The sequence below is a fragment of the Lacerta agilis genome, chromosome 13, assembly GCF_009819535.1.
Source record: "Lacerta agilis isolate rLacAgi1 chromosome 13, rLacAgi1.pri, whole genome shotgun sequence".
Lineage (NCBI taxonomy): Eukaryota > Metazoa > Chordata > Lepidosauria > Squamata > Lacertidae > Lacerta > Lacerta agilis.
In genome coordinates, this window is record NC_046324.1 from 25,910,904 (window position 1) to 25,932,816 (window position 21,913).

Below are 21,913 nucleotides of genomic sequence, written 5' to 3' on the forward strand. Positions count from 1 at the left end.
TTACTTATGGACAGATTTAATTTGGGGGGGGGAGTTGAGTTTATTAACTGTAGTAATATTAAACTTACTCTCTTTTTTAAGGAATCCAATCTTACTTATTTCACAAAATTTATACACCACTGATTACAAAAATTAAACCCTCAAAGTGGTTTGCAAAAAAAAGATAAAAGAATAGCAACCATAATTTAAGATTTCCAAAAGGTTAAAATAACATCAAACTAAAAACAGATTAAAACTCACATCAACTTTCTCAACATCGGGGTAGGCTTGCCTTTAAAAATGTTTTTAGGAGGTACCCAAAACAGTACAGTGAAGGTGTTTGCCTGATTATCAATATCTTGGGTGTTGGCAAACCTCACTAGTTGAACAAACAACAACGAGCAAAAGTGTGTATGTGCACATCATTTTCACCGGAGGTTTTTAATCAGAGGTTGGCTGGCCATCTGCCAGGATTCTTTAGTTGCAATTCCTGCACTGCAGGGGGTTGGACTAGATGACCCTCGGGGGTCCCATCCAACTCTTACGAATTTTTCAAAAATAGGAAACAAACCAAGGAGTAAGTATGCAAGGTTATCTCATGACGGCTGCCTGAAGCTAGGAACCTCTTGGGCCCTGTCCCCTCTGCCTCCCAAGTTTATCTCAGCGGATTACACAAGATCACTTAACAGGGATCAGTTACCTCTATAGCACAACACAGGCTCACTGGCAGGGCAAGGGGGAGATTGAGAGGGGTGTGTGTTAAAGAGCATGTGCCAGATCCCTTTCATTTGCTGTGTCAGGTGGGGTTCCTGGGAGCAAGGAGGTTAAATGATGTGGGCCAAGTTGAAAGGCTGGAAATTCTCCCTCCCTCTCAGTTTTGCCCCCACCTGGGTGGACGGCCCATCTTCACACCCCTGGCTTGCAAGTTCGTAAACCCACATATGGGGTAGGCGGTGGGCACTTATCTCAATATAACTGATACAAAAGGATGCCATAAGTTCAGTGTGCAGGGAAGAATTACTGTTAGGATATGAGAGGTTACGGCCACCATATAAGGACGTCTGGCAGATGAATATCTTGGTATGTGAGAGTGGTTTTAATTGGATTATGTACATCCTGCTTCATGGCTTTGTTAACCGATTTAATGGTTCACCACTTGCATTAAATTTAGTCAAGTCTTCTAATCATTTCCAGAGCTACAAAGTGAATCCAGGGCTCAGTTTCAGAGGCTTGAAGCAAGGCAGGGGTGGGGAAGGGACAGAAAGTCAACCGCTTTGAGGTTTCTCTATAATCAAGTGGCGTATAAATTTTATGAAACACACAGCACACAAACAAACAAATAAATGATTGTGCCCTGAGTGCACAAGGCGACTGGGCGAGGGGCAGGGAGGAGGAGAGCCAAACATGTGGTCATGTTGCGCACTACTCTGCTGCTTCTGTCTTATGTGTTATTTCTTCCAAAAAGGTGCACCGCTGGACGCAGAACCTGCACTTTCAGTATAGCTCTGAGTGCAGTGCAGGGACTGGCAAGGAGACGCAGAACCTGCCTCTGTTGTTCTCCCTCGGCTTGTTCCTTCTAGAAACACGGAAGTTGGGAGATGCATCTTTTCTTGGGTGCTGCAAGAGGGACATTCTCAGGCTGATGCACCAGACAGGCCTCCATAGGAGATGTACCGCAAGCTAAGCGGCAAAACATGTGCCTGGCATGCAGAAGGCCACAGGTTCAATCCCCGATGGCCACACCAAGAAGGACTGGGAGAGTCTCCCTGAGAGTCGCGGCCAGTCAGTGCAGACAACACTAAGCCAGATGGACTAAGGGCCTGACTCGTTACATGGTGGCTCCCAATGTCCTCAAGAGAGCGCTGCTTCAGTTTGCAACAAGGGATCGGAGATACCGTATTTTTCACTCCTTAAGATGCACTTTTTTCCTTCTAAAAAGTAAGGGGAAATATCTGTGCGTCTTATGGAGCAAATGGTGGTCCCTGGAGCTGAATTGCCCCGAGGCCAAAACCAGATCATGCTATTTATTTTACAAAGAGAAAAGGGGGTGTTGAAAGGACCCGATCAGCAGCTGATCAGCAAGAGATTGGGAGAGAGATAAGAGTCCCGGCTCCCTTTTGCCCCGTTAACCTTGCCCAGGCCTCCTTTGTTGAATGTGCTGCAGAGGGAGGTTGTTTGTTTCCCCAGCAACATGTGACTGGCTGATTAGATTATCTGTCTGGAACCAGTAGAAACGGCTCCCCTTCCTTAAGATTTTTCAGAAATGTGAGTAGTAGAACCCCATAAAAATGGGGCTTTTCCTCTTTGCTTTTCCCCCTTTGCAAAAAAAAAACTGCAAAACTTTTAGATGATCCTTAAAAAACAGGGCTTTTCCCTTTGCAAAAAAAGCTGCAAAACTTTGAGCTGATCCTCAAAAAAAACAGGGCTTTTCCCTTTGCAAAAAAGCTGCAAAACTTTTAGCTGATCCTCAAAAAAAAACCAGGGCTTTTAGAGGAGGAAAACCAGAAAAATATTTTTTTCTTGTTTCCTTCTCTAAAAATGAGGTGCGCCCAATGGAGCGAAAAATACGGTAATCCAGGAAGTCTCTCTTGAGAATCCAAAAAGGCTCAAGGCATTTCAAGTGTTATGGTTAAGAACATAAAAAGAGCCCACAGGAGCCCATCTAGTCCAGCATCTTCTTCTCACAGTGGCCAACCAGATGCCTGTAGGAAACCAGCAAGCAGGATTTGAGCACCAGAGCCCTCTCCCCTCCTGTGTTTTCCAGAAACTGGTATTCAGAAGCATTGCTTCCTCCAATTATGGCAGCAGAGCAGAGCTATCATGGCTAGTAGGTTTGTCTGAACAAAAATGTCTTTAGCAGGCACCAAAAAGAGTACAGTGGTACCTCGGGTTACAGACGCTTCAGGTTACAGACTCCGCCTACCCAGAAATAGTACCTCAGGTTAAGAACTTTGCTTCAGGATGAGAACAGAAATCGGGCTGCGGCGGCAGCAGGCAGCCCTATTAGCTAAAGTGGTGCTTTAGGTTAAGAACAGTTTCAGGTTAAGAACGGACCTCCAGAACGAATTAAGTTCTTAACCCGAGGTACCACTGTACAGTCAAGGCACCTGCCGGATATCAATAAACAGGGAATAAGCATAAATCACTCCATGTATGAGATAAGCCAACAAGTTGAAGGTCAGCCAAGCCAACTGCTATGTTAATGGCCCAGGCCTAACTATAGGTGATAAAGGCATGTCAGCTCATGTGTGTTGCGCTGTGTGTCAAGGTCAGTCATGAGAAGTGAGTTCGAGTCTGTGCAATGTCTTGAATTGTGCAGCAACAGAAATATTTAATGCTCTGTATCTGCAAAGCCTACAAGCTATATGTATCAACATCCAGAACTGCATTACTGAAGCCTTATCTTCTGCAGCAATGAACTATTTTGGACTTTAAGCTGCCTCTGTGGACAACTGCCACTATGTAAGATTCCCAACAGTTAAGGGCTTTATAATATGATAATAACACCCTGAACTTGGACGGTAGCAAATTGGCAACCAAGACAGATATCTGAGCAGAAGTATAATATGCTGACAAGGCCCCACTCCTGTCAGCCATACATATATTTGAAATTTTGTCTTCTCTCTCTCTCTCTTCTCACCACCACCTCAATCTCTTGGGCAAGAGTCATTTCTTGGTTGGTCCTCAGTAAATGTGAAAGCAAGCTACATTTCCGCCTAAGCCAAGCGCAACCTTGTCAGCCTTCTGAGTCAGACAGAGAGATCCACAGGAGCGCAATAATTCCTGCTTTGGAGAAATCTGTCAGGTGGGCCATTATCCGCTCTCAGAGCTGAGAGAGGCTTGCACTCTATCTCATCCAGGAAGCAATTACCTGCTGGAGGAGGGCGAGAGTGGGGTGGGGGGGGGGTTCAGAGGCCTCAATTGTTTACCTATATTGTATTCCAATATCTGCCTCTGGCTGCTCTGACCTGCCTTGCAGCCTTTGAAAAGAGGAGCCCATTCAGGCACAGAGCAGTCTCCCCCCCCACCCCCATTTCACATACTTCCCCCACACCAAGCAGCAAAGCCCCCTAAAGCATCATTCACACCATCCATTTAAATCACTATGATGTCCCTTCAAACACTCATGGCTTCCCCACAAACTGCGGTCGAGCATATCTCAAAATCTGTATTTTAACTGGAAAAGTTGGGGGGTCGTCTTATATGCTGGAAAATACAGTAATTATGGGAGATGTAGTTCATTAAGGGTGGAGTTGTTAGGAAACCCCCCTATTGTCTCCACAGAGCTACAATTCCCAGAGTTCCCTGGGAAGGAGGGACTGATTGTCAAAGCGCACTGTGAATGGTAGCCCTGCGAGGAGCGTGTATGCCTCCTAATAATACTCAGCACCCTTAAATGAACTACAAAACCCAGGATTTTTGGGAGAGGAAATGTTCCACAAACATGGGGATACCACCGAGAAGGGCCATTCCGTTCTCTCATTGCCACCCTTCAGATATCTCAAGTGTGGCACCCAAAGAAGGCAGGGGCATAGGAAGGGGGAGTGGAGGGGGCAGTCCGCCCGGGTGCCACTCTGGGAGGGGTGACAAGATGGCCCCTGCTTCCCCCCCAGCTGCAGAGCGGCCGAGGGCGTGCGCAGTCTGGATGGGCGCCATCTGTATAGGCTGCCGCTGCGCATGTGTGGCGTCCTGTACAGTCGCCGCACAGAGGATTCCTCCGCCACTGAGAGAAGGGTCTCAGATTAAGGCGATGAGATCTGGGAAAGCTCATGCAGTCAAAGATCTATAAAAGCAGAGCTATTTTTCTAGAAAAAGAGGTGCTGGAACTCACTATAAATGCCTCCCTTGTTCGCTTATGCCCACCTGAGAGGTGCCCGTTCCGACAAGTTCTGACTTGGGGGGGGGGGAATGTGGCTAAGGTATGAGGGTCCTGGACCCTCTTAAGACTTCATAGGTGTAAGAACAATCTGGCAGCCAATACAGTCAGGACATAACTGGCAACGTATGTTTGGACTTTCTGGCCACCGTCGAGAATCTGGCTGCCACCAACAAGCACACAAGCAGCTGTTTCCAAACAGTCTTCAAGGGCAGCCCAGCGTTTAACATTTTGCAGTAATCTAACCTAGACCTGACGGGCCTCTCCGTATGAAGAGGTCTCAAGGTATTTGGAAACTAGGGCAGTTGCGCCAACTGCAAGGCACCCAAAGGGGTAGCGAAGTGGGCCCCACCCACCACGAACGAACAAGGCACATTCAAAGTGTTTCCATATGTCACCACATTCCTTTGTCTGCAATGAGTTGGAAAAGCTTTGATCTGCACATTAAAGTTCCTCCGCTCCAAAATACAGTCGTCGTCCCCCCCCAAAGGAGTCCTTTGCAGAGCAAAACAGTCTTGTCACTGTTGCAAGCAGTCGATTTCCATGGGCCATTATAACCATGCAGGAAGAAGAGAGACACACACAGAGAGAAAATATGCCTAGGAAATAAGGAATTTGTTAAGGGGCAGAGGGATGGTGGGGAGGGGTGGAATCTGGTGTCACAGCAAGGCTGCTTTTGCCCAAAGGGTTCATCTACCTTCATTTTTACAAGCAAACATGAGAGAAAACAAACATGCAGAAGTCAAAATACTACCATTCACAATCAGAAGAACTACAGCAGAAAAACAAACAGGAAAGAGTTCCAGGTCATGTCATGTTAGCAACATCAACAGGAACAAGAAGTTAAGTAACTAAAACATCCATTATTGAGGAAGGGACTAAGCTGAACAAAGGCAAGGCCCTGGCTTCCCTGTGACCTAAACCCAAGGGGATTCTTCTTGCCCTGACTCTGCATCATTGGCAGCCAACATGGGACTCTATTTTGAACCACAACTCTCAGCAGATGGGCATGATGGGGAGCTGCAGCCCAGCAACACCTGGAGGGACAAAGTGTTAGCCACACCTGTGCTGCCTCAATGCATTTGGGAGGCTGTTTACCAAAGAACCAGGAATAAGCTCAGAAGCGGCAGGTATGTCGAGCCAGCAAATTAAACCCAGTTAGAGCCTGTAAGATCTGCAGCACCTCGTGGAGGCAAGGCAAGGCAACGGAAACAGCAAACCGCCCCCAGTTCAACATCACACATTGCACTACAACGGCGAAACAGAGACAGAACAGACCTCAGCGAAGCCAGGAGAAGGGCTAGCAATTGATGACCATTTTTTAAGAGTGTGTGTGTGTCTCTCTCTCACACAAAGGAGAACCAATTCCAAGATTCTTCAGGAGCGTTTTGAAGCAAAGCTTCCCATATTGCATCCTGCAGGAACTGCTGAGGAGCAAATACTCTGGGATTAATTTCATAGTCTAGTTCTAGATTTACCAGGCATGCAAGGAAGGTCATCTTGCAAATGTTTATTTTTTAAAAAACAAAACTCACAGAGGGATTTAAGTAAGGAAATAATGCGCGCATGTGTGTGTGTGTGTGTGTGTATGTATATATATATATTATATATATATATATATAATATAATATATATATATGAATGAATGCTTTTTACATTCCATTAATGCCCAGTTACCCCCTGAGGGGCTAGTCCCTGTTGGCACCAGCCAGCCTATCTACGTCTCAACAGGTTTTCGCAACTGGGCCATGTCAAATCTGGCTGCAATTCCTGCACTGCAGTGGGTTGTGGAGGGGGGTGGGGCGGTGTCAAATTTTGGCCTCGCTTCCCCCACCCCTTGTGAGACAAGGCAGTGTGCAGCCAACAGATTCCATGTCAAAGCACTCTTGAGACCCACGTGGTATGAAAAGTTGGACCGCCCCCTGTGTAGATGGTGTATGAGCTACATTGGCAAAATGGCCTGACTCTGTATAAGTCACCTGCCTCTTACAGGTTATCTGCACATTGGAGGTGAAGTAGCCCTGGGACCGGAGGGGAAGCTGAGCCCCCTCAACTGTCATCTGGGGGTAGTCATTGCCTCAGACTGCCGCCATGGGAGAGCTTTGCTGGAGGTCCAACTCTATTGGGCATCTTCTGCCCTTGAACTGCACCAGCAGGTCATTCTAGGAACAAGTGTTCAGAAATTAGAGATTTCATTTTCCTCTTCCCTCCCTGTCCACTTTCCTTTGAATGCCGTGTCTTTTTTAGATTGTAAGTCTGTGGAGGCAGGGGCTGCCTTGTTTGGGTCGACTGTATGTATGCCCCTCCGGGAGCCTTTTTGGCTGAAGAGCGGGGTACAAATGCTCTGAAAGCAGTGGTTCTCAAAGGGGGCAGTATTGCCCTCCCGGGGGCAGTGGGATTACTTGGGGGGCACTAGGAGGCAGCAGAAGGTCACTAGAAGCATAAACAACTATTAGACTTTGAAAAGCTGGCATCGCTGGATCATGTTTATCCATTTCATTTAATTAATTTATTTAACTAAATAGTTTTAACCGGCTTTTGAATCAATGCACAATTGTCACTGTTTTAACCCGTTTGCGTTATTGTCTTCCTTAGTGGGCTGTGCAAACTGCTCTTCTGAATAATGCTTTTTATAGGGCAGGGGATGGTGGCCCAAAAAAGTTTTGGGAAATAAATAAAGCACAGGATCACTCTTCAGGCTACTCAAGAGCCCAGCAGCCAACAAACTGGGGGGGGGGGAGAGATGTGTTATAATTAAAACCATGTGTGGCCAAGAAACAAGACAGAAGCTCTTTCTGCCCTGGCTGCTGGGAGAAATTTAAACCAGGCATTTGGTCTCCAGTCCTCTCGAGACACAGCAGCAACATGGGCCTAGCAGAGAGGCTGCTTTTAGCTCAGGGCAGCGGCAGTGTTGTTTGCAAACGCAGCCCTTCTCTGAAGCCACGGCACGGAGGGTAGGGCTGTCTCTGTTTACGGTAAATGATAGGAATAAAGGGGTAATACACACGGTGAGAGGCAGATTGGGAACTCCACGTACCCCGATGATGGCGTTCAGCTCCGTCATCGTGACCTGCTTGGCACGCTCAACAGCCTGAGCCACTTGCTGTTGGTGCTGCGGGGAGAGAGAAAGAGAGAAAGTCTTGAGGCATCCTGCGTCCAAGGAAAATGCCGACAATCGAAACGTACACCAGTTCGGCTTTATTATATTTACTTATTTCATTTATAGCCCAACTTTTCTTCCAAGGAGCTCAAGGTGGTGTACACGGGTCTCCCTTGTCTTATTTAATCCCTACAACAAGCCTGCGAGGTGGGTTAGGCTCAGAGAGGCTGGGACTGGCCCCCCCAAGGTCACATCCAATGAGCTTCATGGCAGAGTGCAAGGGGTGGAGATTTACCCTGGACCCTCCCAGGTCCTAGTTTGACAGTCCCCCACCAAGGGAATTCTGGGAACTACAAGTCTGAGAGGCACCCCAGATAATTCTGATAGCAAATTATCAGCATCGCCCCAATGGCACACTGCCAAGAACCCCCTGTGCAAGGAAGGCATGGTGATGAAAGCCAGATTTGCGGCATGGATGTGTCCCGAAGGACTCACAAAGACAGAGGGGAAGTGATGTACTCAAGAGATCAGAAGCTGCTTCTTAAGAACTTGGTCGTACAGCAATACTTCCTGTCTTCTGGTACGTTTCTCTAAGGCAGGGGTAGGCAACCTAAGGCCCATGGGCCGGTTGCGGCCCAATTGCATTCTCAATCCGGGAATCAGCGTGTTTTTACATGAGTAGAATGTGTCCTTTTATTTAAAATGCATCTCTGGGTTATTTGTGGGGCATAGGAATTTGTTCATTCCCCCCCCCCAAAAAAAAAAATATAGTCCGGCCTACCACATGGTCTGAGGGACAGTGGACCGGCCCACAGCTGAAAAAGGTTGCTGACCCCTGCTCTAAGGAAAGGGGGCTGGGAAGTCTTTTCAGGCTAAAGGCCACATTTCCTCTTAGAAAACTCTCCGAGGGTCACATGCCAACACTGGGTGTGGCCAAGCAGCCAAACACCCTCCCAGCCATTATATTTGGGGGGTTAGAAAAAAGCATTTCATCCATTTCAAGCCTAATTAGGGTTAGGGCAAGAGGCTGTGACTGCCCTCTAAAGGTCACACTCAGCGAGCTTCATGGCCAAGTGGGAAGTTTGAATCCTCGTCTCCTCCAGGTTCTAGTCCTCATGTAATCCCCACAACAACCCCAAGAGGTAGGTTAGGCAGAGAGAGGCAATGATTGGTCCAAAGTCACCCAGTGAGTTTCATGGCCAATTGGGGGATTTGAACCCTGCTCTCTCCCAGATCTTAGGCTGACACTCTAACAGCTACACCACACTGGATCTCAAAACTGGCTGCTAACACTGCTGTGTGGACAAGTCCCAGAGACGCAAGTCCAACTTCTGGGGAACTTGCAGGAAGCATTTATTGGCTCAGACAGAAGTAGCTCAGGGTGGTATTGAAGCAAAATGGCGGGTCAACAATTATCCCACACTTGACCAAATTAAGTGGCGATTCTTCTGCATATCCATCAACCTATCACTGCATCAGTCCAGCTCTCCTGTCTGCAACCAGGTCTTTCAAATGAGAGGAGCATTTGGTCTCAACCCTGCAGGGCTCCTCCGTAGATCTGGCTTACTTCTCCCCCAGCAAAACCCCTTGGTATCCTTACCTCTTGCGACAGAAAAGGCATGATCTGGGCTAGAATGGTGTTCAGCCTTTTAGCGATCTCCGTCTAGAAAGAAGATAGAAAAGAGAGAGAGTCCATTTACTGTCATTCAGATACCATATTACAGGTGTGCGTGGTTTTTTTTGGGGGGGTAAGGGGAGGAGACATGATCCAGGGTTTAGAACAGGCATAGGCAAACTCCGGCCCTCCAGATGTTTGGGACTACAATTCCCATCACCCCTAGCTAACAGGACCAGTGGTCATGGATGATGGGGATTGTAGCTCCAAACATCTGGAGGGCCGGAGTTTGCCTATGCCTGGTTTAGAAGCAGCTGCAACAAAAGCTTTGCAGCCCCCGAAACAGCATGCCCACATCCTTAGCTGAGATTCCTGCATTGCAGGGGGTTGGACTAGATGACCCTTGGGGTCACTTCCAACTTGACATTTAAATGATCCTATAATTATTCAAGTTTCCAGTAACCCAAGGCCGAATGAAAAAGAGAAGTCTTTGGCTCAGCTGCCATGCAGCAACTTCAGATTCCATATGCATGTTTGTAACAGCAGCACTATGACCACATTTAAACCATACATTTAAAGCACTATGATACTATTTTAAACAGTCAAGGCTTCCCCTAGAGAATGCTGGCAGCTGTAGTTTGTTTATTTATTTAAGAGTGCCCACTATTCCCCTCACAGAGCTACAATTTCCAGAGTTCCCTGTGAAGAGGGACTGATTGTTAAACCACTCTGGGAACTGTAGTCCTGGGAGGGGAACAGGAATCTCCTAACACCTATCAGCACCCTTAACTACAATTCCCATGATTCTTTGGGGAAAGCCAAAATTGGTATCATAAGTGCTTTATGTTCCAGGCCTATGTTCCAGGCCTATTGCAGTATCCTGCAACACTGTAGTTGGGTGGGGCAGGGGGAACAGGGCACAAGCACACATCAAGTTTCTAATCCTCATGAACCCATAGGCGAGCTTGGAAGTACACAGAGAGCATCTGGAGAAACTTAAGGACTTGGACACCCTTCACTGCTATCAATGGCAAATACATGCAAAATATTCAAGAGCACTTCTTTATTTCAGGAGGTATTCAAGGATACGTAGTACTGGCACCTCTTTTTTGTTGTTAAAAAGTGTGGCACTTTCTGTAACCACTTCATGGTGAGTCCCGGCACCTATTTTTTGGGGGGCGGGGGGGAGGCATTTACAAGTGTGTCCATTTCATCCAGGATGTAGAACCCAGGAGAGGAAGCCTCCGTATAAGGAAGGGTTAATAACAGACAGGCACTCCTGGACCAGGGCAGCTGTTAAAACAGTTCTGGGTTCCAAGGCAAACAAAATCTCATCAATGGCCAAGGAATCCACAAACAAGGCTAACAATGGAGGCTGGTCAAAAGCACACATTGGAATGGGATCAAATGATCCAAAATTCCTTTTCGTAAGTCAGAGCAGCTTGTTATCAATAAAGCATTTAATTTTTTAAAAAAAATGATTTAACAACTGAAGACACATCTCCTCCTGCAAGCCAAAAGGTCCTCTGTTCTTACAAGCTGTTGATTTTCCAGTGAAGGTTGTCCAAACAATATCTCTTCTCCTTTGGACAGGAAAAGCTACAGCGAGCATGATGCATGTAGCAGAAACTATTTCTCCTCTAATGGGCTTTGAAAACTGTAGAGGAAGCCTCTCATTCCTGCATTCTACTATTCTCCCCCTTTTACTGAACATCTGCTGCAGGAAACATTTACATGCAATGTTTTAACACTAGTCAGTCAATAATTGCTGCTCCCAGGATCCAAAGGAGGGGGCACTATTCCCCTTCCCCCCATAATATTTATATACCACTTGATTGCAGAAAACCTCTAAGTGGTTTAAAAAAAAAAAAAGATTGTTACTAAGAACAAAACACACACACCCAAATTTACAAACCAGCAATAAACTAAAAACACGCCAGCATTCTGCATAAAACAAGAATGTTTTTAGCAGGTGAAGAAAAGGGTACAGGAAAGACCCCCCCCCCCGCCGCCGCCTGATGTCAAGAGGCAGTGAGTTCCAAAGTGTACGGTGCTGCCTACACTTCCGAATGCGGAATGGGTGTTATGCAACACCTGTAACAGCGCCAGGTCTGCAGACCAAGGAGGTCGAGAGAGCATATATGGGGTAAGGAAGATGAGTAGGCCTGTTGGCAGGAGAACAATCCTCTCTCTTCCAGTGTCAAGGCAGCAAAGGGTTAACCAACAATGGAGAGAACAGCAGATAAACAGGAGCATTCCACCGAAATTTGATCTGCCATCTCCTGCCCCCAATTAAAAAGTTCAGCTAGGAAACAGCTCTGCATCTGCAATCTCCGGAAACCCCTTTTCAGAAGCTTTTCTATTCTTTATTTCTTTGTCTTGGAGGGGGGCTGAAATTTAAAGAGCTGAGACCAAATTGCTTTTAAAAGAGCATCCATATCAGAAGCAAATAGTAACCAACCAACCCTTTCCCACTCCCCACCTCAAGAACAGGCAATGAAAAGGAACAGCATCCTGGTTTGCCCAGAAAGAGAAGCTTTTGCCCCAGTGGCACTAACCCCCATGCACACACCCCTCACCCTACAGAGAGGCTCACGGGCAAAAGAAACGGGCTGCTCACTCCAGAAACCACTGCCAGCAAGACACCACAGAGTCCTGTGGCCTCTGAAGACAGCCTCTGCCAACCTGGTGCCTTCTAGATGGGAGGGAGACAGTGTTTGTCCACAGATAGCTTTCCAGGTCGTGTGGCCAGCATGACTAAACTGCTTCTGGCACATGGAGGACTGTGATGAATGCCAGAGTGCACGGAAACGGCATTTACCTTCCCACCGCAGCAGTATCTATTTATCGACTTGCACTGGTGTGCTTTCGAACTGCTAGGTTGGCAGGAGCTAGGACAGAGCAACGGGAGTTCACCCCGTCACAGGGATTTGAACCGCCGACCTTCCGATCGGCAAGCCCAAGAGGCTCAGTGGTTTAGACCACAGCGCCACCCATGCTATCAATGCCTCTTAGCCACGATGGCTATGTTCTCCTTCTACCCTTGGAGGTATTCTGGGAATCACAAGTGGGGAGAATTGCTCTTGTACTCGGGTCCTGTTTTGGGACTTCCATTTTGGGGCATCTTGTTGGCCACTGTGAGAACAGGACGCTGGACTAGATGGGTGCGCTGGTCCCAGGTTCTTACATTCCTATGGACAACAGCGCTAGGACTGATGAGAGCTCAAGTCCAAAATGTCTGGAGGGCACCAGGTTGGCAAAGGCAGCCTTAAATACACGATTGCTTTATTGTGGTGGGGGATTCCACAGGTTAGAGGACATTCAGCCAATCAGGGCTGGAGAAAATTCTAGGAGGATTAAGACAAGACTTGCTACAGCCTCCCAGCAGCCTTAGAGTAAGGTTACCAGATTTTTTTTCTATGAATCTGGGGACACTTCAATTTCAATGGATTTTGTATGGGGACAGGTATGTAAATCCGGGGACTGTCCCCGGGAAACGGGGACATCTGGTAAGCTTACCTTAGAGTCACAGAATTGTAGAATTGGAAGGGACCCTGAACGCAGCAACCACACCTTGACCGCTACTCTGGGTGGAAATTCCTCATGCTAAATCTTGCTACCAAATGTATTCCCTTCATTCTGCTCCTCCCTTCAAGACCCTCAAGGCAGCCCACAAGGATACGGAAGCCGTTTAAAATCAACAAGCAGGCCACAAAAACTCACAAAATTAAAAGTTATCATTAGAGGCAGCCTAAAAACTAAACATTGAGGTACTCTGGGGTCCCAGACAGGACGCAGATGGCCCTTTTGTCACAAAGCCCGAGTTGTAAATATTTCTGCCGTTGGCAAGGATTCAGAAGCAAACTTTTGTTAGGTTGTGTGTGTGTGTGTGTGTGTGTGTGTGCAAGGGGTGTATGTGTGGAAACCTCCAAGTTTTGCGTTCCGAAACATGGCCTCACATCAAAGCTACACCTTCCCACTTAACATCCAATTCAATAGTTCGTTTAAAATATTTGTTCACTTTAGTTAAGTTTGACAAATGAAAAATTGAAAACTCACTTGTCCCTGGTTAAGGCTGAATGAAGGCCTGCCAGGAGAGAGGGGTTTTTTTCCTGGAAAATGCACCTTCCTCATAAATTCACCCCATTCATCACAGCATCGCAGCCCCCTCCCCCCTCCCCACCAACCAACCTTAATTCATCACCCTCCGGTTTCCACAGCAACCCTAACCCCTCATTCCCCACTAGGACATTATGCAAATAGCTCCTTTGCCTGAGACAGCAGCTCTCTGCAAAAATCACAATGCCTGTGCCAAGGCAGGTCGCATTCTGCTGAGTGCAGGAGCCGCCAATCATGTTGGCTCCACAAATTAACACTGGATAAAAGCCACACTTGGAGAGGAACGGGCAGCTGCGGGTGCAGGGAGAGACACTGTCAAGTGAGTGATGGTGAACAAAGGCAACTTCAGCCCACTTAGGAAAAACAGATTCCATCAAGTGCAGTGAGTCCAGCAGCCAGGACCAGAATTCTTACCATATGCACAGAATGCTTATGAATGCAATTTTTGGCCAGGTCTGTGACATATCCCAAGAGATGGCAAGGAGGTGGCAGCAATCACTGGGAGTGATTTAGATAAAGTCAGCGCCAAGCTGGAAGGGTCATAACCCACTGAAAGGCAACTGAAAGCCTGTGTGGTGTTGGTGGTTATAGTGTCAGACTAGGACCAGAGAGACCAGGGTTCGAATCCCCACTTGGGCATTATGTAGTTCAGTGGGTAACCTGGGGCCAGTCACTGCATCTCAGCCTAACCTACCTCACAGGGTTGTTGTGGGGACTAGGACCTAAGGAGACCAGGGTTCGAATCCCCACTTGGCCATCTCCTCTTTGTGCTGGGAGATGACACTCACAGGAAAAGTCAATTTTTAAAGAAGGCACCTCTCAAAGATTTAGCAGTTTTCTCACCTCAAGACTGAAGAACAAACTCGCTTTCTCTTCTGCCAGACATGAGGCCAAACTCACCAGGGCAGAACATTTTGGGGGACAATCACAGCACTCAAAAGCAAGTCTAGCTGCCTGCTGACATAAGTCCATCTTGAAGGAACCTGAAAATCTCCCTAAGAAATGGATTCTCCAGCCTCCCCGAGTTGTTGCCAACTGACCAGATGTCCACCAACTCCACCCCATGTCCAAATCTTCAACTCTACATCCCTGTCAACCAAGCCTATTGCCCCTTCTCCTACCTGTGATCTACACAGACTTGCCACCCACCATATCAGGGGGTAGACAAATGTGGTGCCCGCGAGGGGTGATGGGAGCAGGAGGGCAAGACAGGCAGAGGGCACCCAGTTGGCTGGCCCGCAGTCCAGCAAGCTGTGAAAAGGTCGAGGGGAGGGAGCGACTATGCAGAAGAGGTTGCACTGTTTGGGGCTCTTTAGAGAAAAGGAGAGCAGGAAAGTGACATGTTGGAATATTCAGGACAGATAAAAGGAAGTCCTTCTTCACCCGGCGCATAGCTAAACTATGGAACTAGGGTGGCTTTAAAAGAGGGTCAGACAAGTCCATGGAGAGAGGCTACCATTGGCTACTAGGTACGATGGCTGTGCTCACCTCTGCCTTCAGAGTTGGAGAAAGCAATGCTCCTGAATAGCAGCTGCTGGAAGCCAAAGGAGGGGAGGGTGTTCTTGTGCTCGAATCCTGCTTGTGGGTCTCCCACAAGAGGCACCTGGTTGGCCACAGTGAGAACAGGATGCCGGACTAGATGGGCCACTGTCCTGATCCAGCGTGCTCTCCTTATGTTCCTATTTCTGCCCAGCCAGCTCTTTAGACAACCCCACTGCCTTAGCAGAATCGAGCCCCCCAGGGGTGAGCGGGGCGGGGGGGGGTCACCAAGCACCCCTGCTGACATTTGGCTGGGCAGATCAGGCCAGCCAGCCAAGAGGATAAACAGGTTGAATTCCATTTTTCCCCTTTGGGGGGGGGGGGACACAGCCACCTATCTGCTTCTGCATACCACCCTCCAGTTTCCCAAGGAGCCTTTAAGGGCAGAGGCGGGCAGGAGAAAGGGTTGGGGATGAGGCCATCCGCCCAAGTGCCTCCAGCATTTGTTGAAAGCAGAATATTGTCTCTCTAAGCAGATGAAAATAAGGTCCTTGAGCCTCCAAGCGGTTCTCACTCGGGGAGACAATTAGGGGCACTTCCAGCTGTCTAGCACTCGCTCAAGTGCGCTCTTCAACCAGGCTCTCAATGGCGTGTTGAAAGCTATTTGCGGCAGCAAAGCGTTATTAGCCAGGATGGAGAGCGCCGCTGATGAGAATTAAATTCAGGGAGGAGTGTGGGTGCGCGTGGGCGCAAACGGTTATTACGGATTTGCCAATCGCACGAGGCAAACGAGGCCGATTCAGGAGATAAAAATAAGGACGCCCAGCCAGCAGATTCAACAGATATTTGGGGCAGCAGCAGCGGGGTGGGGGGGTGGGGGTTGTAATGTGAATCCAGGCATCCCTGCCATTAATGAAAGGAGCTGAGCTGAATGGGAAAGGGCTCCTGCATCTGGGGGGGGGGGTCTCAAGCACTTGGCAGATTCCTAGAATTATCTCTTAAGGAGATCACTAGCTGGAGCTGATGCGGTGTCTTGGAACCTCAAAGCAGAGAGGGCGGGGTGTGTGTGTTGTGTGTCTCACCAGCAGCTCCCACCAGGCTGAAAAGGCACTCTGGTTTGGACAAACAGGCCAAACCCTACACCAAAGGATAAATGGACATAAATCTGACATCAGGAATCACAAGACAGAGAAACCAGCAGGAGAACACTCCAATCTCCCAGGACCTTCTATACAAGATCTCAAAGTAGCTGTCTTACTACAAAGGAATTTCAGAAATAGACTAGAAAGAGAAGTTGCTGAATTACGACACTGTGGTCTAAACCGCTGAGCCTAGGGCTTGCCGATCAGAAGGTCGGCGGTTCGAATCCCCGCAACGGGGTGAGTTCCCATTGTTCGGTCCCTGCTCCTGCCCACCTAGCAGTTCGAAGTACGTCAAAGTGCAAGTAGATAAATAGGTACCGCTCCGGCAGGAAGGTAAAAGGCGTTTCCGTGCACTGCTCTGGTTCGCCTGAAGCGGCTTAGTCATGCTGGCCACATGACCGGGAAGCTGTCTGCGGACAATCACCAACTCCCTCGGCCTATAGATTAAGATGAGCACCGCAACCCCAGAGCCGTCCGTGACTGGACCTAATGGTCAGGGGTACCTTTACCTTTACCAAACTTAAAACCATGGAGACACCTGGTCTGAATAGAGAGATTGGATTCTGGTCTCATTATACATAATAAAGCTATTTTTAGCCATCTCAGCCATTGCTTTTTCCTGTAAGACCAATTGCAGTTGTTAACAGTCGTCAACAGGTTTTCCACACCTATCAGCCAATCACCCATTCCCACCACCCTTCTAAGTAATACCCCTCCCCACCCTCTCACTACATATAAAGGTCTGGTGACTTCTGTTTCAGTGTATCTGAAGAAGTGTGCATGCACACGAAAGCTCATACCAAGAACAAACTTAGTTGGGTCTCTAAGGTGCTACCGGACAATGTTTTATTTTTTAATATATATTTCTACTGCGTCAGACCAACGTGGCTCTACCTACCTGGCTTCCCTCTGCTCACCCAACTAGGCAGATACCATCTTTTGGCATTATTTTACCTATTTTAAAGCAAGAAGCTTAAACAGCCATTTTAACTGCAGCACATAGTTAAAACTATGGAACTCACTCCCACAAGGAAACAGGAACCCATCTAGACAGCTTTAAAGGGTTACCAAAGAGTATTGATGACTGCTAGCTATTATGGCTATGCTGCCCACAGCTAGAAGCAGCAATGCTGTAGAGTACAGTTGCTGGAAACTGCAAGAGAGAGGACTCTTGTGCTCATTGGTTTGCCACAGGCAGGAGTTCTTGCACCACACAAAGGACCACTCACAGGCAGCTTAAACCTGCTTTGAAATTTTGCTTTAAGAGCATCCTTCAGTCTGTCTGGATGTATCCTAAGTGGCGACAAGTTGTACTTGATGCATTTTTAGGCCTTTTGGAGAAAGGCTCAGTGGCAGCACCTGCTCTGTGGGCAGAAGGTCCCAGGTTCAAACCTCAGCAGCATCTCCAGGTAGGGTTGGGAGAGAGTCTCTGCTGGAAACCCCTGAGAGTTTCCCCTGCTACCAGTCAGTGTAGACAATGCTGAGCTAGATGGACCAATGTTCTGACTCAATGTCATCTTCCTGCGTTCCCAAATTCTCCTAGTTATCCACTGCTCATCAAAGCCTCCAGAAAGCCGCTCCCACTGCAATTTCCCCAAAATAAATCTCCTTTTTTTATATACTCAAAGACAAACATTGACCAAGGAACCCTGCGCTTTGTTCTGCCATGCTAGTCTGGAGGGCACAAAACAGCATGAATCATTCAAGCGTCTACCCGATGGTGTGCAGATAAAGCTAATGCAGGTCACCTGAGAAGTCTGTTAGCTCAGAACCTCCTTGCTCAGCATCCACACCACTATTTGTGGCTGGGATTTATTTGCGGGAATATCTTGGCCAGGGGAGGAGCAACGGGGGTCTTTTCATTCAGGCCTTCTATTTAACACCTCCTGGCTGGGCTTCTTCAGTGTGTGCGTGTGTGTGTGTGTGTGTGTACACACACACACACAAACACATATGGCAGCTTGTGTGAACAGCTGTTCTCATCCAGCTGCTAAATAATTTTTTTAAAAAGATAGACCCCTTCTCTCTTCCCACTCAGGATTCACAAGTAGTAAAAGCCAGTCAATGACTAATCCTTAAACAGAGGCCATTCAAAGGCAGACTGCACAAAACCTGCCAATGTTTTCTCATTTGATAATTTTTTTAAAAAAACAACAGTGTATAAATTTTAACAATTTAAGACATTCAAAAAGTTACCATAGCAATAGACTAAAACAGATAAGACTTGCATCCAATTTCTAAACATCTGGGTAGGCTCAGCTGAACAACTGTTTATGGCAGGTGCTGAGAAGATTACAGAAATGCACCTGCCTGGTGTCAATAGGCAGGGAGTTCCAAAGTGTGGGTGCTGCCGCACTAAAATATCAAGTTCTTCCTCTTCCTGCCTGAACAGTTCCACACTGGATGGATTGTGATGTAACACTACAAAACCTCCAATGTCTGCTGTGTGATGATAGCCTTACATTTTTATGTATATAGGAAGATTACCCTAGAATTCCTTGACTGTTCCCCCAGGATATCATCCCAGAATTCATGACTTACTTGCCAGAGGGAATCCTTTGGGGATTAGCAAGTACTTGTATTACCAACAGACTAAAGCACACACCCTGAATCACCATGACACTAGGAGCAGCTGAAACAAAGGAGATAGCAAGTTAGGGCTCACTCCTACTAGGACTTGAATGGGATGCCTGAAAGCTTTCCATTTCCCCAGGCAAAGAGGAGCCCCAAAGGTGGTTTCCAAACCACCCTAAACCCTTTCAAAGCCATGGAAACACAGAGGAAGCAGAATTTAAATTATTCCCCAGAGGCCACTTGAAACAAGTAACTGCTTTTGAGAGAGTCACCCCACAGATTTCAAGGGGTATTTTTTTTTACAGTCAAACAGTGTATAAATTTCATGAAATAAATAAACGAATAAATAAATAAATCCTGCTTCAACTAAAAGAGGGCAATCTCTCAAGCTTAAGAGTTAAAAGAGAAAAGTATTTCCCTGTTGCCTAAAGACAAATAAGATTGGCAGCAATCATGCTTCCCTGGGAACAGTCATCCCCAAACAAGGAGTGCCACCACCAAAAAGGCCCATGCTCATGAACCTCCCATGGAGGAGCAGGGGCACACAAATTTTAACACACCTAAGAATTCAACGGTTCTGACATGCTCAGCAACTATACAGAATGTCTTACATTCAAGAGAAAAATACATTTTTAACAAAGATTGGGTGAGGCTTTGTTCCAAGCCATCTCTAGACTTCTCAAGACACCCCAAACTGGCTTTGCTTTCATCCTGTCTTTCCCCAACCCCACCATACGCATTGCAGGGACCTCACCCAACTATGAACATTGTTCCATGGAGTCCCAGATCGGACCAGGTGAGCACATAATGGACAGCCCCGCACTTCTCTCTGCCGTCACCAGGCAGACATTTGCCTCCAAATCAAATCCCACAAAAGCCACAGTCGTCCCAAACAAGTCCCATTAGACCAGCTTTCTTCATCCTGGCCACTTTGGCCTCCAGATGTTCTGGATGAAAACTGGGAGTTGCCACCCAGAACAGCTGGAGGACCCCAGGTTGGCAAAAGCAGCATTAAAGTGAGCGGATGAGTGTGATGGCAAGGTGAGAGGAGAGCCAACTCCCTGCTACCAGCTGAGCCCAGCAAATCCTCTTCCCAACCTGCTGGAAGAGGCAAGGCGAGAAGGCAGATTAAAGGATCGGTTTTCCCTCCCCTCGCAATCAAGGCAGCTCATTTCATTTCGTTCAATAATCCTTAAAATGCCATCTCCAACCAAAAACATCACACAGACACATCGACTACAAAGCTGCCCGCCCACCCCCTCGCGCAGATATAAATCTGACATAATTACCAGCCAGGGAACCCAGCATCAAAAGGAGCCGTCCCCCAAAGCAAGACATAGGTTGGGAGGGGTTCGCTTGCAGAGAGTGAATGCCCTCCCCCCCCCCAAAGAAGAAAAACAACAACCACCCCCAAATTGCCAAGTCTGAAGAGCCCCTCTCTGGCGCTTTCTTCGCCTCCACAGGCCTTTCAAAGCTCGAAATCTGCAGCCGCTGATTTACGACTCTCTTAGAGGGGCGAAGATATAAAGCAGCAAATGGAAATAGGCCTTTAAATCAGGTTTGAGAGCAGAGTTCTGGAGGGGAGCAGCCACACAATAAGGTGGGGGGGACTCTCTCTCTCTCTACTGACTGGCCAGAAAGCTTTGTTAGGAAAAATACCAAAGTGTCTCTCATTACCCCGGTTCAGTTGCCTGGGACAGCCAACAGAGGTATCAAGATACTTTTGGGTATTTTCCCCAACAGCTTCTAAACTCTCCTTATTTCTTTATCGCATTGATTAGTTGCTTTTGGCAATTAAGTGACTTGTAGAGAGTGAGGCACACGCTGAAGCCCAGTTTAAAAAACAGAAGAACACAAAAACCTAAAAAAGCAAGATCTCTTATGCCTTGGTCAAAAAGCCCACCTAGAGAGTCCTGTGTCCAGTTCTGGGCATCACAGCTTTACGAAAGATGTTGATAAGGAAGATAGGACATGTGCAGAGGAGGGTTTGTTTAGCAGAGATATGATACCCATTCTCAAGTAACTGGAGGGAAGATGGAGCAATCTTGTTTTCTGCTGCTCCAGAGGGTAAGACCAGAACCAATGGGTTCAAATGAACAAGAAAGGAGATTCTGGCTAATGGTTAGGAAGAATTTTCTGAGGGGAAGAGCAGAGAAATGGTGTGGACTCCTGTTGTTTCAAACTATGATGGCAGAGCGTAGTCATCATGGCTGGTAGCCATCAATAACCTATCCCTTCAAGAATTGGTCCAATTCTGTTTTAAAACCATCCAAGTTGCCTCCCGAGACTGTTTAACCATGAGGAAGCAGGGAGCTGGACTAAATGACCCTTGGGCTCCCTTCCAATGCTACAATCCTATGGTTCTATGGTCCGCTGTTAAGCTCCAGCTCTTCCCCTCCAAGGCATCACAACTAATCAGGCCTGATCTCAATAACTTCATTCCTTGAAGTTTTGCTATCATGCGCCCAGGCCCTAGGCTCCTTAAGGTTTTAAGCTTATCAAGGAAGCAAATCGCATTCCCAAACAGCTCAGCTTGTTCTGCCCTTGGGGGGGGAGGAGGAGGAGAAAGGGGGGGGCCATTAGAGTAAGACAGAAGTTGCCTCTTCACCAGACAAACAGGTGGGGCTGCAATAGTCATTAGATGCTATCGCCTGGAAGAGGAGTTTAACTCTTTGCAAGCCAGTCACTCTTGGGAAATGGTGGAAGTTGAGTCAAATATGACTATGGGGGTCTGAACTTAGTCACAGACAGCATTTCCGGGTCATGTGGCTACCACAACTAAACCGAGAAAAGGGTAAGGGGATCTGGCAGAGATGGGAGATCTTTGACGCTCTCAGCTGTAGGGGGTTGGGAAAGGATTCCAAATTCCTAGTGGTCCAAGCTGGGGCTGATAAGAATTGTTGTCCTAAAACATCTGGGCAGCACCAAATTGGAGAAGGTCTTCTTATAAGCACTGACCAAATTACTTGTTTTCTGCTGCTCCAGAGGGTAGGACCTGAACCAATGGATTCAAATGGCAAGAAAGGAGA

General features: G+C 47.4%; 1 protein-coding gene across 1 annotated transcript in view; it reads right to left on the reverse strand.

The window, feature by feature from the left end:
* The window catches only part of TLE3 (TLE family member 3, transcriptional corepressor), a 48,807-nt gene that overhangs the window by 19,504 nt on the left and 7,390 nt on the right, over positions 1–21,913 (reverse strand). The window contains 2 exon segments of the mRNA XM_033166595.1: positions 7,893–7,967; positions 9,556–9,618. Of these exon segments, the coding sequence (XP_033022486.1) occupies positions 7,893–7,967; positions 9,556–9,618 (138 nt within the window).